The 16,813-nt window shown below is 42.4% G+C and overlaps 1 protein-coding gene across 1 annotated transcript; it reads left to right on the forward strand.

The window, feature by feature from the left end:
• Window positions 1-2,427: 2,427 nt before the first annotated feature.
• Window positions 2,428-16,366, forward strand: LOC104526103 (adenylate cyclase type 1-like; the record flags this gene model as incomplete). The annotated part of the gene is made up of 7 exons (XM_010169464.1): window positions 2,428-2,583; window positions 5,274-5,468; window positions 6,923-7,020; window positions 8,411-8,495; window positions 12,339-12,428; window positions 15,118-15,374; window positions 16,240-16,366. Coding segments are annotated over 7 exons (1,008 nt in total), but the record flags the coding sequence as incomplete, so codon positions are not given.
• Between the last annotated feature and the right edge of the window lie 447 nt (window positions 16,367-16,813).

A 16,813-nucleotide genomic window follows, 5' to 3' on the forward strand; every position in this document is an offset into this window, starting at 1 on the left:
TTTTATTTTAAAAAGAGAGCACAGAGAGCAGTGACGCTTGTGTTGCAGGGTGTGTAGCTCTCCGTCTCCAGGATTGTTTCTGCAGTTGCCCTGAAGCTGCTGGTGCATTGTTGCTGATGTGACAGCCCACAGCTCGGGCTGGCAGCGATGGTGGAATGAGTTATGTGCTCTAACATCGTTCTCCTCGAGAAATGTGGAATTCATAGAAGGGAGAAGTGCAGGACACTGCTATTGATCACTGTTATTGATCTCCTAGAGTTTGTTTTAGTCTTCACAGCTGCTAAAAACTTCGTCTACGTCTGAGGAAGTGGCCACACCATTCTGGACCTTAACAGTTTGTCTTGTAGAAGGTACATTATTTACTGGTCAAAACCAGTAATACACTATCGTGGGGGACAGCTGAGCTGTGATAAGGAAAACCTATTGTAGGGGCAGTAGGAAAGGATGGAAAAGCAAATGTCTGATGATTTGAACTGTGAGAAGAAAATAAACAAGATGTGCTGACCTATCTCAGGACAGAATGGCTTGAATGGAACAAACACTGCTACCGAGGGGCATGGTCCTGCCTGCCTGGAGCTCGAGAGCCCGGCCAGACCTGCTGCTCCAGCATTTATGGTTTCTCTGAGTGCTCTGTGAGTGCCATTGGCATCTTCTTTCCCCAGCCGTTGCAAGCACTGTGGCTGAACATCATCAGGGGAACAACTGCTTCTGAGAATTCCAGATAAGCACCGGCGAATCCCTTCCCAGAGCATTACAGGCAGTCAGGCACGGGGGTGTTTTCCCAGAATTTTAATCAGCGCTGGTTTGTTCTCCGTGTGCGCCGTGGAGAGGCTGGCTGCTCGGGTAGGAAATCTCAGCTCTCTTCACCTTATTTACCAGCTGTGCCGCAGCAAACAGCCACCCTCTCCTCAAATCTTGAAGCAGATGAACAATGAACAGAATAAGAGATGATCCCGAGGGTCCAAAAGAAGCGTGAAAGCAAAATGTGTTGTCAAAATGAGCTGGAATGAGAATTCTGCAGCTTTCCTGTAACGCTGGCCTGGGGCGAGCGCAGAGAAAAGGCAGAGGGAAAAACGTGGGCTTGGGCTTTGGGGCTTGGTTTTGGTTTGGTTTGGGTTTTTAAGTCTGTTTTAACAACCTGTACTGCATTTCTTGCCTTTATCAGAGGCTTACGGCAGAAGGGGAGATTACTTCAATATTCCACTCAAAGTTCACTGTGTCGAAAGTGTTACTGTGCTGTAAAAGTAATAATAAAAAGGGGACGTGATTTGTGAGAGGAAAGTGGGGAAAAAATGCCCTTTGTTTGCATGTTTTCTAGTGTGTATATATAATAATAGAATGGAAAATCCTCAGTCCCAGTGCAGAAGCTGTATGTCCTCCAACCACTAGAATAAATAAATAAATAAAAAGCTGTATATAAAATGATGCATGATGGTTTGTGTTGGGAGGGACCTTAAAGCCCATCCAGTCCCAACCCCCCTGCCATCAGCAGGGACACCTTCCACTAGACCAGGTTGCTCAAAGCCTCATCCAGCCTGGCCTTCAACACTTCCAGGGAGGAGCAGCCACAGCTTCTCTGGGCAGATCTGATCATCTTCAGTCTTAACATTTCTGTTCTTTGCATCAAATAGGAATTTCCTTTGGTCCAACCCATGTTCATTTCCTCTTGCACATTTTTGGGATGAATTAGATCGCTCCTGAGCCTTCTCTTCTCCCAGCTAAATGAACTGGATTCTCTCAGGTTCTTCTCGTATGTCATGTGCTTTAGAACCCGATTGTTTTGGGGAGCCTTTGCTGAAGGAATAGATTATACCCAACCCTTTCAGAATATTTCTCTGTGGTACAACACTTACTGCCTTGAAGAAATTAGATGTAAAATATCACCTCAGTGCCTCACAGCCTCCTTTTGGGACATGTATGTAAGTATATCTTTAAAGCAAAATCCACCCTCTTCTGACTTTAATGGGCTTACCAATGGCTGAAGGAACAAAAGGAGGAAATAAGGAAAAGACTGAAATTATGGGGTTTGACATCAGTTAATAAAAATGCTAATTTTCTCCTTATTTTTTCCTGCATTTTCTCAGATTTTATTTTAAGGTTAAAGAAATACAAATATTGCCTCTTTCATGAGTTTGTCATCAATACACTTTTTTTTTATAGTTTACATTTCTAAGTGTAAAGGAGTTCCCAAAATGTTGATGTGTCTAAACACTGTCTGTTCAATAGATTCTTTATATCTCAGGTTAAAAAAAAAAAGATGAAGGCATCTTCATCTACAAATACACAATGTTTATCAAAATGCATTGTTTCTTGATTCGACTGCTGCGTTGTTCTGACCACCAGACAGTGGAAACGCCCGCAGGTCTGTGTGTCGGCACGGGGATGGAAGGACACAGCCATAAATACTGGGTTTTTTCTGACCAACAGATATTTCCTGGACTGATTCTCTCAGACATTAAGCCTGCCAAAAGAATGAAGTTCAAGACAGTCTGCTACCTGCTTGTCCAGCTCATGCACTGTCGGAAGATGTTCAAGGCGGAGATCCCTTTCTCCAACGTCATGACGTGTGAGGATGATGATAAGGTGAGGGTGACGATGATCCGTGTGGGCTCTTTGGGCACTGGTTCCAGGGGAGACCTCCTCTGAGAACGTATCGGTGACCTGACCAATTGACAGAGGAATTGCTGGTGTTCCTGATGGAGCTAGAGCTGGTGAATGCCCACAGCAAAGACAAAACGTTAATTAACAGGCTTTCAGTTTGGAGCTCCTCTTGAACAAGCCAGCACAGGTCACCTATGTGGCTTCTGTCATGGGCTTCCTTCACAGGAACTAGAGTTTCTGAGGGTTTTTTCTGCAGTTACCAGGAGCTGTTCTTTTGCATCATGAGTAGTAAATGCAAAATAACAGAATAATCTCTTAGACAGTTCCCTAAAAAATGACAAGCAACTGATGGGCCAAAAGCCCTCTTAGTCCCTCATGCAAAAGTCACTAATGCAAATAGGAATGCTGTTTTCTTGAGAGGCTTGTAATGCCGTAACTCGGGTTTGCTTCACATACTGGTAGCCTGGGTTAACCTTTCCTGTGTGTGGATCTACCCAGAAATTTATGGAGAAAATAACTTGTGGGGAGCTGCTCCTCCCACGGTCTGTGCCAGCAGGTGGCAATGTTACACAGGCCACCCCACCGTGCCCAGGGCCAGGCTGCTGCTCCCTGGAATACAACGTTCAGCTTGACTGATTGCTCTGCCTTGTTTTTATTATTTTTTTCAGACAAAGCACATTTATTCAGCCTAAATCTCACTTTCAGAAAGCATTCGAACTTTTATACTTTGGGTTTTAAATCTGCTTGTGTTTCTTCTGCAAGAAAAGGGGAGAAAAGTCTATTAGTTCCTTTAAAACAGTTTCAGTGAAGAATTTCAGAAGCATTTCAGTTGTGAATTAGTACTGTTCTCTGAATATTTAAAAAACTAACCCACACGTTATTTGAAGCGTATGCAGTTACAATGTGTCCTGTGTATATATGTGTATAAATATGGTAGTATATGCAGAAAATCCCAATATGGGTTTGCTGGGGATCTGATTAAAATTTTCATTTTATTTCATTTTATTTCCATTACAGTGAAGTTCTACAATGCCATCTTTAACTGAACCAATGGCCTGAGCTTTGGTACCTAATACATAACATTTATTGTGGAGGGCGATACACTATTTTAGCATAAATACACTGTGTTGCAATGCAGGATTTCTTCCAAGATATCAGTCCTCAGATCACGTAAAACAAGCAGTGGCTTTGAAGCCAGTACATTACAGTAGCATGTGCTTGTTTATTTAATTTCTAAGAAACATAAATACTGGATCTTGATCACATATAAGACATAATGTAAGTCTAATGTGTGAAATAATTATAGAGATAAAAATAAGAGAGCTAGTGAAATAATTCTATGTGAGCAACAGCTATTTTGATGAAGCTCAGTAACTTAAGCCCTATTTCAAAATAGATAACATAGTTTATTCCATATATTGGAATAACTCCCATTATCTACCCTCATTCCAGATTTTAAAGCAAAGAAGAGTTTTGATTTTTTTCCCCCTAAATGCTGTTTTGCTCACCTCTGTTATTACTCTATGGGTTTAAGTTTGGATGATAAAAAATCTCCAAAGATGTGTTTTCTATGGCACCTTAAGCAATACATATACTGAGTAATTGTTGTTTATCTTTGGAGAGAAAACTGTATTCCCAACAATACTCCTGAAAACACAAAAATTCCCTACAAACTTGTGGGACAAATACCTTCTGCAAGAGAACAACTTCATCTTTGTTTAGAAACATTTAGAATAGTTGTTTGGCTGGTAATTTAAGGTTTATGTTATGGAGAATAGAACCCAGAAGATCAGATTTGAAAACTCTCATCCATGTATGTCCACAAGATTATTTTTCATGTTGAAGCAATGAGTTCTTACAGCACAGACAAGTAATGGCATCTAAAGGGTTCAAGTAACCTCAGAATTGTTTAATGCTGGTGAAACCTGCTGTCTACAGATTATACGTCCACAAGATTATTTTTCGTGTTGAAGCAATGAGTTCTTACATCACAGACAAGTAATGGCATCTAAAGGGTTGAAGAAAAATGGTTCAAGTAACCTCAGAATTGTTTCATGCTGGTGAAACCTGCTGTCTACAGATTATAGCATCATAGAATGGTTTGGGTTGGAAGGGACCTTAAAGCTCATCCAGTCCCAACCCCCCTGCCATCAGCAGGGACACCTTCCACTAGACCAGGTTGCTCAAAGCCTCATCCAACCTGGCCTTGAACACTTCCAGGGAGGAGCAGCCACAGCTTCTCTGGCCAACCTGGGACACTGTCTCACCACCCTCACACCAAACAATTTCTTCCTCACATCTCAGCTCCATCTCCCCTCTGCCAGTTTGAAGCCATCACCCCTTGTTCTGTCTCTCCCTGCCCTTGGCCAAAGTCCCTCCCCACCTGTCCTGGAGCCCCTTCTAATTATTTTTCTAGTTAAAGTCACACTGATTGGGATGAGAACTGAAATCCTGGAAGGCAGAGGTGGGTTTCCTCCGTGATTTTAATGAGATCAAGATTACAGCTGTGGAGTTTTTAAAAGATGGCAATCACACAGAGAGAAGATGTGTCTTTTGTAGTAGCTCTGCTTCATAAATTCCTCATCCTGGCTGTGAGCTTGAGATGACATGAACAGCAATGAAGAATTTCAACGTTAATAAAACCTGTGCTTCTTTCTCCACCTATGCTGCAGAGGAGAGCGTTGAGGACAGCCTCTGAAAAACTCAGGAATCGTTCCTCTTTTTCTACCAATGTTGTGTACAACACTCCTGGGACTCGAGTGAACAGGTACATCAGCCGCTTGATAGAGGCCCGGCAAACCGAGTCTGAGATGGCCGACCTGAACTTCATCACCCTGAAGTATAAGCAAGTTGAGCGTGAAAACAAAGTAAGGGGTTTTTAAATTATTTTTACTGATTTTGCTGACCATGAGCCAACTAGCACTGTTTTTTATTTGGTTTTAGACAGTATTTGATTGTACTCACTATCTTTAAGTAACCCTCTGGACTGTCTCTCAGTTCAGAGGGAGACATTATCCCCACCTTCTCTAGAAGCACCTGGAGGGGATAAAAAGAAAGATCAGTATCTTTTTACTCATCAAGATAATAAAATGTCACATCCTGTGTTCTGGCTTCTCCAAACTGCCTGCCCTGTGTCACCTCTTTGATGCTGTCTCATGGCAACGTGGCTGCCCATTGACTCATCTGCTCTGGAGAAGCATTCAGGACAGGAGAATGCTTCCCTCTGCATGTGCAGCCTGATAAGTATTGATCCCATCAGTCCCAGAAAATATTCAAATATCTTCAATATCTGGGCACGGTTGTGGTCTAACACCGGTGTGACTGTGCTGAAAGGAGTGGACGTACTCCAGAACTATAAGCATGTAACTAACAAAGGGCTGTTTGATCGACCTTGTGTGGGGTTATCATAGAATCATAGAATCATAGAATAGATTGGGTTGGAAGGTTGTAGTGCCTGACTGCCCTTGGAGTGAAGAAGTTTTTAACTGGGGGTAAAAAAAAAAAAGCAAGCAGCTTTTCATTTATGTGTTTGAAAAAGCAGAAGTGTTGTGATTTTGGATGAATTTGACAGTAGCATTTATTTTTCCACTGTAAGTCACTCCTGTTTGGAGTCACAAGGCTGTGTGCCACATAGGACACAATTTTTTTTAAGGTGTTGAGCATTAACTGTGATTTCAAGTTTCCTCAGTGATGTTTTATTTATTTATTTATTTGTTTTCAAAATGAGAAAGTCTTTTGGCCTAAATGAGGTTGAAATTTGGGTCTTTCTGAGAAAACACTCATGCATTTCCACCCCTGAAAACTGCCCTGTTGTAAGGATGTGGCTTCATGGAATGAGAGACAGAAATTGCTCAAAGCTGAGCCCATGTCTCTCATTAGCAGCTGCTTCCGTTAGTGTCCTGTCCTGAGCAGCTGAGGTGACTGAGCACTCCTTGAAGGCAGCACCAAGGGAGCTTTGGCCTTTTTTTAATGACAAATAAGTGGAGAGGAGGGAGTGCTACCTCCTTCTGGTCCAAAAGAGCTGAGGCCTTTTTGCTCAGAAAGACAAACTGATGCCTGGGCCTAACCCATATCTGCCGAGTTACAGGGTGAGAACTGAAGAGCCAGGCCAACAGGAGCAGGTGGAGCCGAAGGCTGGCGAGGAAAGCTTTGTGTGGACTTGCCTTTCATGTGAATTAAGCAAGGATTATTTGTCTGGTGTACAGTGGGCAGGGGCTTGTTTTATCCAGGCTGTAGTTTGTTCTTGCTGAGAATGGAGAAGCGTGGGTGGCTGGGTGCGTACAAAATGCTTCCTGTCTTAATTTCTTCCTTTCTTTAACAGTACCACCAGCTTCAGGATGAGTACTTCACCAGTGCTGTAGTTCTCTCACTAATTCTAGCTGCCTTATTTGGCCTTGTCTACCTTCTAATAATACCGCAGTAAGTCTTTTGCTTTATAATTCATCTTCAAGCATCTTGCACAGGTCAAGACATTAATGTCTTTGGAATGGGAATTAGCACCTGGGTTGGTATCTTCTCAAAGAGGAGATTCTCTGCTGGTAGACCCTCAGTCTGACTGTTAACTCTTCCATTTGTCCAAATGAGCCACATTTTGCTATCTTATTTAAAACAATTTCTTCCCTGTTCCCTCTCTCCTTTTTTTTTTGTTTTGTATTTTTTGGTAGAAGGATGCACTTAGAAATCAAAACCACTGAAATCTGCTAAACTTCATTAAAGCATTTCTGCAGTACAAACAAAGCTGTCACTGCAGCTTTTCTCAATGTATCTGTGCTGGCTTTGGACAAGGTACTTCAGGTATTGAGAGCAACAGAGATAAAACTATACAGAGCATAATGGGAACTAAGTACTGAAGTATCCATCCAGCTTCTCAACCCAAATTTATAACCCGCACTGAGGTTTTTGGTATCAAAGTTATCACTACACAAACTGCAGAGCACAGATACATGGATACCTGCAGGCATGGCTTACATCTTCTGGACTGTCTGGGTTGTTCTCATAAGTCTAGAAAAGAAGGTGTGAAGATCATGTTCTGCTGCTGTCACAGGGCCCTGGTTGCACAGCTGGCTTGAGGCCAGGCTGTCCCTGAGCATAAGTCAAAGCACCAGCACTGGTGGGCTCATTTTTGCTAGCTCGCTCACATCCATAAGGTACTGTTCCAGTAACACGTTTTTTCTGGAGGAGGGGAGAGCTTGGTCCACACTCCTCATGAAGACCAAGCCTATTTTAAAAGATCAGGAGAGGGAAGATTAAGAACTAAAAGCATTATGACAGCATCTTTGTGAAACCTAAGATTTTTCTAAGCATTGAGGAAGATGGAGGGAGTTGCTCTGTTTCATTAGAAGAAGGGATCACAGTCTGGTCTGATTTGATTTGAGTTGATAAGTGACTGAGTTGACTGAACTCTGATTTCTGAATCTTTTAAGAAGGAGAGATTAGAAGGGAAAAGGATCTGGTAACTGTTAGGCAGCTGCCAAGGCCAAGTAATTGAGTTACTCCCTTTGTAAGAGTCGTCATGCTGAATATTCTCCATTAGTCTGCAGTTAGCGAGTGTCTCTCCTGACACACCATACGGTTGAGTTTTTGAGGTGCTTTGGTCTCCTTGCTGAGGTCAGAGTGGGCACCACAGACAAGAGCATTTACTGATTTCTCATTCCTGTGCGTTTCCCTGTGACAGTTAGCATTACAGCAAGGGTGAGGGGCAGGTCCCCCACCCTTCAGCCAAAGTGCCATTTCAGAAGGGCCTCTGTGCTGTTGGTTCTCATCTGCTATGGAGTGGCATTGCTTGACTTGTGTTGTGTTTTGATTCTAGGAGTATCCTAGTTCTTGTTCTCCTGGTGTTCTGCATATGCTTCCTAGTGGCTTGTATTATGTACCTACATGTCACACGAGTACAAGTAAGTGATTTAAGATCTTACAACTCTTCCTTTTGGTGGCTTTGCCTTGTTTGTCCTTTGGAATGTGAAGCCATCAGCCCATGCTTCACAGATTCAGGAGTCTGAAATCTATGTGCTTTTCAAGTTCATTGCTAAGTAATAACGTATTGGGCACTTCAATAACAGAGATGGTTCACCTGCAAGTAGACATTTCAGATGAGTAGCTGTTAGAGCAGTGCAGCATCATTAACGCTGTGCTTTTTGTCTTTTTTGCTACCTCTTCCCTGAACACCAACCACAAGATCCAACTACTGGACCCTTGCAGTGTGCAGATGAACAGCTGCTCTCACCTGATTTTTTTCTCCTTTCTGAATGGGATCCAGGTGTAAAGTCCTGCTAACTTCCCCTCTGTTCTCTAAACTTTTCCTGCCCAAGCGGCAGCTCTTTTGATGGTAAAGCACAAGGTTTTGCACAGGCAGCCCTTGGCCTTTTCAAAACCTTCAGTAATGATTAATTCTCCTGCATTACACGTTCACAACAGTAATGATGCAGAAGGATGTTTGGTTGTTGGAGGAGAGAACTAGGTCTGCCAGATCAGAATAAAGCATCTACAGACTAATTTTCTGATGAAAGATATCTGTAGTGGCTTAATCTAAATTTAGTCTTTTGAGAGAACTATCAGGAGAAAACACCTACACAGTTAATCAGCTTTGCTGATTAGCACACACTAATTTTTATTTAAGAAAAGATGCCCTTTAGCAGGAGGTAAGTAATTGTTTTCATGGAAACATAAACAGTATATTAGCAGAGTATCTGATACAGAACAGATCTTTATAAATAAACTTACACAGTTGTTTAGGAGCAATTTTGGTGATCTCTTTTGTTTCACAAAGGCACAGGAGTTTATCATCTGTTCTCTCTGTGCACAGTAGAAACACAGACGAGGTTTGCAGGCAACTGCTCCTCTTCATGCCATTTCCTTAGGGCTGGTGCAAACTTAAGGTTTGTTCCAGCTGTTCTGGCAGTCAACAGAATTTGAATTTATTCCAGGTTCCTCTAGAGATTCACTACCTTACAAGATCAAATCCAGCATTAGGAAAATAAAGAAATATAAAAACTCAGAATATAGCAGTTTGAAATTCTGTGGCAAAAATTTGTCATATGATAGATGAGTTTGTTTTACACTGGACGTGTGACTCAGCTTCTCCATGTGTTAGAATCAAGCGCCTCACTTGTTAAACCACTGCAGTAATGTTTTACTGTAGCAGTCCCCTAGCATTCTGGGGATCTGACAGTACTTACTTAGTTAATAGAAATTCCACAAGTAAAGGAAACCAAAGAAACTGAAGCCCAAATCGCTGTGCTGTCATAAAAGAGCAGACACAATCTTAGAGTGACCAGAAGTCAGAAGTATAAATCTTTTCAGTGTCAGTCAGCGTTTTAGTTCAGACACGTCTCATAACTTACCTTTTAAAGGTTTATTTTCCTTTTTGCCCCAATAGCCTAGCATGTCAACATTTAGAACACAGACCTACCACACACACACACACACACACACACACACACACACACACACACACAGAAATGTCAGTGCCATGTGTCTGGACACGTTGGCTTTGAATCTGCATTTTGCTTTGTCACTATGAACCATGCAGTGTTATCCTGGAACTGTGGGGATTCTCTCTTTAACAAGCAGTAGATAACCTATTTGGTTGCAAACTGAATTAATGGAATATTTATATTTCCTTCAAAGAAAATTATTACTTCGTATTTTATTTGTGTGGATAAAATCATACATGTTCCACCTCATGTGTGCATAAGACTTTTGTCTAGTTGGATAGACAACTTGATGGTTTAAAAACCATCCGGATGATCATGTTTAGAGCATAGTAGTTCAAGGTTGTACTCCACTTGGAAGCCAGGAAGAAGTGGGGGACCACAGGAGTTTATCCTGGGACTTCTCCTGTTAAATGTTTTTACCAAGGATCTGGAGAAGAACATGGAGTACACGCATGTCAAGTTTTCAGGTGACTCCAGTTTTGGGGTAACAGCCAACACACTGTCAGGGTGACCACTGAAGGGAACCGAGGTAGATTGGCAGGATGGGCCAGGAGGAATCTTGTGCAGCCCAGCATGGATGCAAGCAGAGTCCAGGCCCTGAGAGGAACAGCCCCCTGCAATGACACAGGGGAGGAATGACCACCTCTGCAGAAACAGCCCTGGAGGTCACGGCAGACAGTGCTTTTGGACCCCTGGAGGTCCCTTCCAACCTAAATTGTATGTTGATGATGAATACATGCAGAAATAGTCTGTCTCTTTTTTCATATTGTCATTTTGGACTCTGCTCTGTCCCCTCCCTTGAGACACAGCTTTTCAATGTGAGATTCTTACAATTCAAGGTTTTTGTTCTGAAATACGCTCACTGCTTTATTCCAAGTGATATACCTCGGGTATCCCAATATATTTTACTGATGCTGACTAATAGTTAAGCTAATTTCTGGTGTAGCCAATTAACTCGGGTCCCTCACGCGCTTGTACAAATCCACCGTTGATATTGCAGTGGTTGTTCCCATCTCCCTGTGTATGGGTGTCATCCGTGCTGCAGCCACAATGTCTTTGCAGACTCCCCGTGTCTTTATTTTTTTCTGTAATTGTTGTATTCTCATGTTTCACAGCCCAGTTGGAGTTGACTCACCTATAACTATCTCAGGTCTTTAATTCATGGTCACACCTACAGGGGAAATGTCTCTGGACATGAGAGAGGAAGGGGAGGAGTTTCAGTTCATGATTTCTGTTGTGCCAGGGCCACAGGAGCCCCTCTCCATGGGTACTTCACTGCCTGCTGGAAGCTGTGCTTTTGATGTTGGTGATACCCATGAAGTGAACAGCTTTTCTTCAGGACTGGTGACTTTCATCCAAAAATTAGGTGTTTGCTTGCTCCATTTGATCTTAAGTAAAGTCCAGCTTTGCTGAGCCTGAGCCCCTGCCTTTTAAGGGACACAGGACTGTTCCTCCTTTAAATCTGATTGCTCCTTGGGGTTGATTCTTGCCTCTTGAAGTCACTGGAAGAAGTCCTGTGGTCTGAAAGACGTATTGTGGATCCGGTAGATAATCAATGCCCCAGACATTCCTCATGCAAGGGAAAAAGAAGGAAAGCAGAGTAGATCAGTGTGGTTGGAACAAGCAGAAGTACTAGACCCTGGCAGACTTACCCTTCCTCTCTCACCCTCTGTCACTGGCTCCATCCATGCTCACAGCAGCAAGCGCCTCACACGTCACCGTGATGGAATCGGGATAAAAATGGAGATGGGCAGGAGATTTGCAAGGCTCCATTCCACCGGACATTTTGGTTCTCTGTTGCTCCTTCTGCTCTGACAAATTCAATATTTTTAATGAGCCCTGATAATTAAAACTACCTTGGCATTTAATGTGACTATTACTGCAAAAGACACAAATAGCACTTCCAGAGACTGTGCTACCACGGTATGTTCTGCTGGATTTGTAGCTGATAATTCGCAAGGCAAAAGATGCTTTGGGTATTTTCCCCATGGGAACAAAATCAAATGCCATCTTAATTTGTTATTTGCATTATGAGCAGACATCCTACTAATCTTTCAGATTTTTAATTATAGTGAGAAATAATGGAGAGTAATAATAATTTGGCATCTATTACTCTCAAAAATGAAAATACCATTAAAACTCATGTACACAATAATAACTACATGCTTGTTTCATAATTTGAAGTGCGGGCAAAGTTTCTGTATCCCTCTCTTCTTTTTATAGACAACTGAAAAATAACAACCTCACTTAAAAAATATTTTCAAATCTTTTTCTATAAGTCTTTTTTTTTTTTTCCTTCCTTAGTGTTTTCCAGGGTGCCTGACAATACAAATTCGTACCATTTTGTGTATTTTTATTGTGATCTTAATATACTCGGTGGCTCAAGGATGTGTGGTGAGTATTTAAATCAAGTATTGCTTCATTTATCATTCTGTTTAAAGAACAAGCTGGTACAGATCCATCAAACACAGGCCATATTCTCATCTGGTGAATTCCTACTCTTACTATTCATACTTGCAGAGCCTATTTCTTCAAAATTAAAGCCTTTTTGCTGTAATTTGAACTTTCACTGCCCTGAGTCAGGGTGTTGAATTAGGAAATGGCCAAGCTATTACCAAATTTCACAGATAATGCCTAGTCAGCACCTATAGAAATGTTGATATCAAACCCTAGTATCACACAGTCTGCTGCTGTCACATACTCTATGGGAAACTATTTTGGAGTGTTTAACTTGCTTACGGGTTCAACGGCTGGTATTTTGTGACAGGCAAGGCATGATGTCAAACAACATTACTTACTTCTGTGTGGCAACTTATAGAACATCTTGCTGTGTAATAACAGGGGGATATTGTCTGTCCAGGCAGATCAGAAAAGATCATGAGATCTTTTATATATCTTTTTTAAATATGGGTGGTATTGCGTAACGAGAAGAGGTACTTAGGCTGTGCTGCTCGCATGAGCCATTCACATCTACTCTCTAGGAAGCTTCTCTTGTATGAAGTGAACTTCATAAAATCCTAGAATCATAGAATGGTCTGGGCTGGAAAGGACCTCAAAGATCATCCAGTTCCAGCTCCCAACTTGCTCAATACTTCTGAAAATTGAGCTTCTTTTGCTGTAGATTAGCAGCTCGTTCTACACGGGAGACTTGAATGTCAAATGGGATTTAAACTTCCACCAAAGTGTTTGGCATTTAGTTGCCTTGTCAAATTCCTAGCACTCAATTTCAGCATTTTGGCTGCTAGTGCTAATGAATTAAACATGGTAGGGTACCCAAAGGAAAGGAGCCATGCAAAAATAGCACAATTGGAACTGCTGAGAAGGCAGATGTCTCAAATCGTGCCTCTCTGCGGGGTTGAGGCAATGTGTTCTGTCCAATTGGAAGGCAGTGGTTTCATGAGCAATTCACGGTGCTGACTGAGACGCCAAGCCCCTTCTTTTGTATTTTGTGTATTCACTCATCCCTGGACCTGCCCTGAGAACATCTACCAAGCTGATTTCCATGATGGAGAAGAAGATCCCTTGTCTCTCTTGGTACCTCTCAGGACATCCCAAAATGACAAATAATCGTCGCCTAGGGCGATGTTGAACATTGGTGGAAGAAGGCAGATGAGGATTCCGAAGTTCTGGCCTTCAACAAGGCAGTGATCATTTAGTTACAACCTAGAAGAGATCACAAATACGACTTAGAATAGGTCACAAATATAACTTTATCCTTTACTGAAGCAAAAATACTCTGTAACCATTGAAATGCTTAGGAGAAATGTTTAATCAGTAGAAATGATTAGCTCCTGCAACGTAATGTCTCTAGGATTCTCAGCTAGCAGAGGAGCTGGGTGTTGAGGTTTCACTTTTAATTGTCGAGCACGTGGTGTTTTCCTGGGTGGATTGCACATCACTGATGAAGCACTCATGCACGCCCACGTGTTCGGGTGAGTTTAGCATCAAGAGCGTTTTTAAGGATATTGAACAAAATCACATTGAATGGATTTTTCACTTCATTCTTTCTCTTCTCGTTTCATAATGTTAGCCCCTATAAGTTTAACTCACATTTTATCTGTTACGTCTCATCTTTTTAAATTACTACAACCCCCTGTAAAATATGTTGCTTAATCACCTTTCAGGTTGTCAGTTATTTTACAGCGCGCTGTAAAATGTCATTATCGGTGATTAGCATGAAATAAAAAGGTCTAATAACACCCTTCAAAAGAGAAGCTTAAGTACAGGGCAGAGCTCATGCGGCGGTGCCTGTTAAAATCAATTTCACACTGCCATCCCACTCTCCCCATTTCTGCTAACTCCTATCCTCTCCCTTCGTTAGGGGTGAAGGTTAGAGTGCAATTAAAAGTGGAGCTCTAGGGACCTGCACTGTTTGCCAGAAATTCCTCCCTTCCTCGGGTAACAGCTCTGAGCCACGTACATGACTTTGCCTTTGGAAGAAGTATGTTAAATTTCCTCAAATTTCTCCCCTAGGAAATGCACTAAAACATTTTTTTATTTCCCAGTCTAGGGAGGAAATGGAACTCCTTGGATACCTGACATGGCAGGGATAATTAACGATAACACCTTGTATTTGAGTCATATGTGATAGCAGAAGTAGCTCTGAAGTGGAGAAAAGATATTATTGATGTTTAGCTTTTCAATCAAGGATTCAAATGTTTTATTTTAAATTTGATTAATTGAAACTGATACCTTTTACACAGTCAATAAAACAAACGCTTCTCTTCCCGTGCCCTGTGCACGAACCTTTCTCACCCGCACGGCCACATAAAATGTTTACTGGAGTTTCTTAATTTCACAGGGATATGTTGGCTTGACAATCTCTTGGTTTTGAGCGTTGAAAGGGAAACTGTTTAACTAAGCCCAGCCTTTAATTGGTTGGCTTTGCTTGGCATCTAATGAGCAAAGAATGTCTCCCACCTAAAACTGAGCAAAAGAATGAGATTTTATTAGAGCAGTGAGCTGGATGGGAACCATATTTTCCCAACCAGAAACAAGCTACAGTCAGCCCCCAGAGCAGCTGCATTGCTGTTTATTTCCATATTTAACTTTCTCCCCTTGTCGCCTCTCCTGTCTCTTCCAGGTTGGCTGTATGCCTTGGGTTTGGAATGCCAATTCCAGCAGTTCAATAGTTATCATTTCTCCTGGTGGAACAAATAAAACCATGAATGAACTTCCATGCGACACAGCCCACTACGCTTTCCTTTCCTGCGTAGTGGGGACTCTCACCTTGGCAATATTTCTACGCGTATCTTCCTTGCCCAAAATGATTCTCTTGCTTTTTGTTACTATTTTGTACATAGTTATTCTGGAACTCAGCGGTTACAGAAAAGCAGTGGGGTAAGTACCTTGCAAAGTGAAGGCAATGGGGGTTTCTGCATAGATAGTCATGATGGTGACTACTCATCTGTCAGTTGTCCTCTGGCGTTCAGTGCTGCATGGGGCTGTAGACTCAGCAGAGGATAAGAGATGCTGAAGCCATCCTCTCCCCAGCAGTTGTAGGATCTAGTAATATCCATCAGCAGGAGACCAGCTTTTGGGGATCTAGCATCTGTTGCCCCATTATCCTGTAGAATCATAGAATCATGGAATGTGGTGAGTTGGAAGGGTCCCACCAGGATCATCCAGTCCAACTCCTGTCCCTGCACAGGACAAGCCCAACATTCACACCATGTCCCTGAGGGCACATGTTGGCCAAATGCTGCTGGAATCTTGTCAGGCTTGGTGCCATGAGCACCTCCCTGGGGAGCCTGTTCCAGGGCTCCACCACCCTCTGCCTCAAGAACCTTTTCCTCATGGCCACCCTCACCCTCCCCTGCCACATGGTGACATACCCCAGCTGTGAACACACCATAGTCTTAATTATAATATGAAATAGAAAATAACTTTTAAAGACTCCACTTCCCTATTTCAGCAGCCCTCAACCAGTTCCAATCTCATTCAAGCTTCTGACTTTTTGAGTGTTTTTCTCTTTCCTAACTAGAAGCGTACATGTGCATTACAGTAACATACAGCATTATCAAATCCTCCAGAATGTGAATGTTGGTGTGATGCAGTGAGCAGATTTACTGTCACCCATCTCCCTGCCTCTTCAGAAGAGGCTGGTGGTCAGGGGGTACCCACATGTTCTGAAGATATTAAAAATAGGCAGCATTAGGTGTTGGAAAACGTGGGCTAACCCGTTTCCTTTCCTTCTCTTTTCAAGGGGTGGCTCCTTTTATATGCGTGGCTATGAACCCATCCTAGCCATTTTGCTATTTTCTTGTGCTTTGGCACTGCATTCCAGGCAGGTGGACTTGAAGCTGCGTCTGGACTACCTCTGGGCTGTGCAGGTGAGTCACGGGGCTTCTCGTTCTAGTATCCGTGCACACAAAATGATGTTTGACTTTTGGAATTGGCTTGCAAAGACTTTGAGAACAAAGGAGACTCACATCATACATAGCCAACAGAGATGTGCCAATGCAGTACAACATGTATTTTTGGGAAACTTCTCAGTTGTTGGCTTAAAACTGGGAAAATTTCAGGCTCAAGGGCTGTTCTGGAAGTTGTAAGCACTTTGTGTACTCTTAGTCAGGATCACCGTGGGGCTAATCCTGTAAAAATGTGCTCCGATGAATAAAACCATTTGTGGCATATTCATAGAATCACAGAATCGTTTGGTTGGAAAAGACCTTTGAGATCATTGAGTCCAACTGTACCTGTCCACTGCTAAACCATCTCTCTGAGCACCCCATCTACCCGTCTGTTAAATCCCTCCAGGGATGGGGGCTCCACCACCT

The sequence above is a fragment of the Antrostomus carolinensis genome, unplaced genomic scaffold, assembly GCF_000700745.2.
Source record: "Antrostomus carolinensis isolate BGI_N321 unplaced genomic scaffold, ASM70074v2 scaffold16986, whole genome shotgun sequence".
NCBI lineage: Eukaryota > Metazoa > Chordata > Aves > Caprimulgiformes > Caprimulgidae > Antrostomus > Antrostomus carolinensis.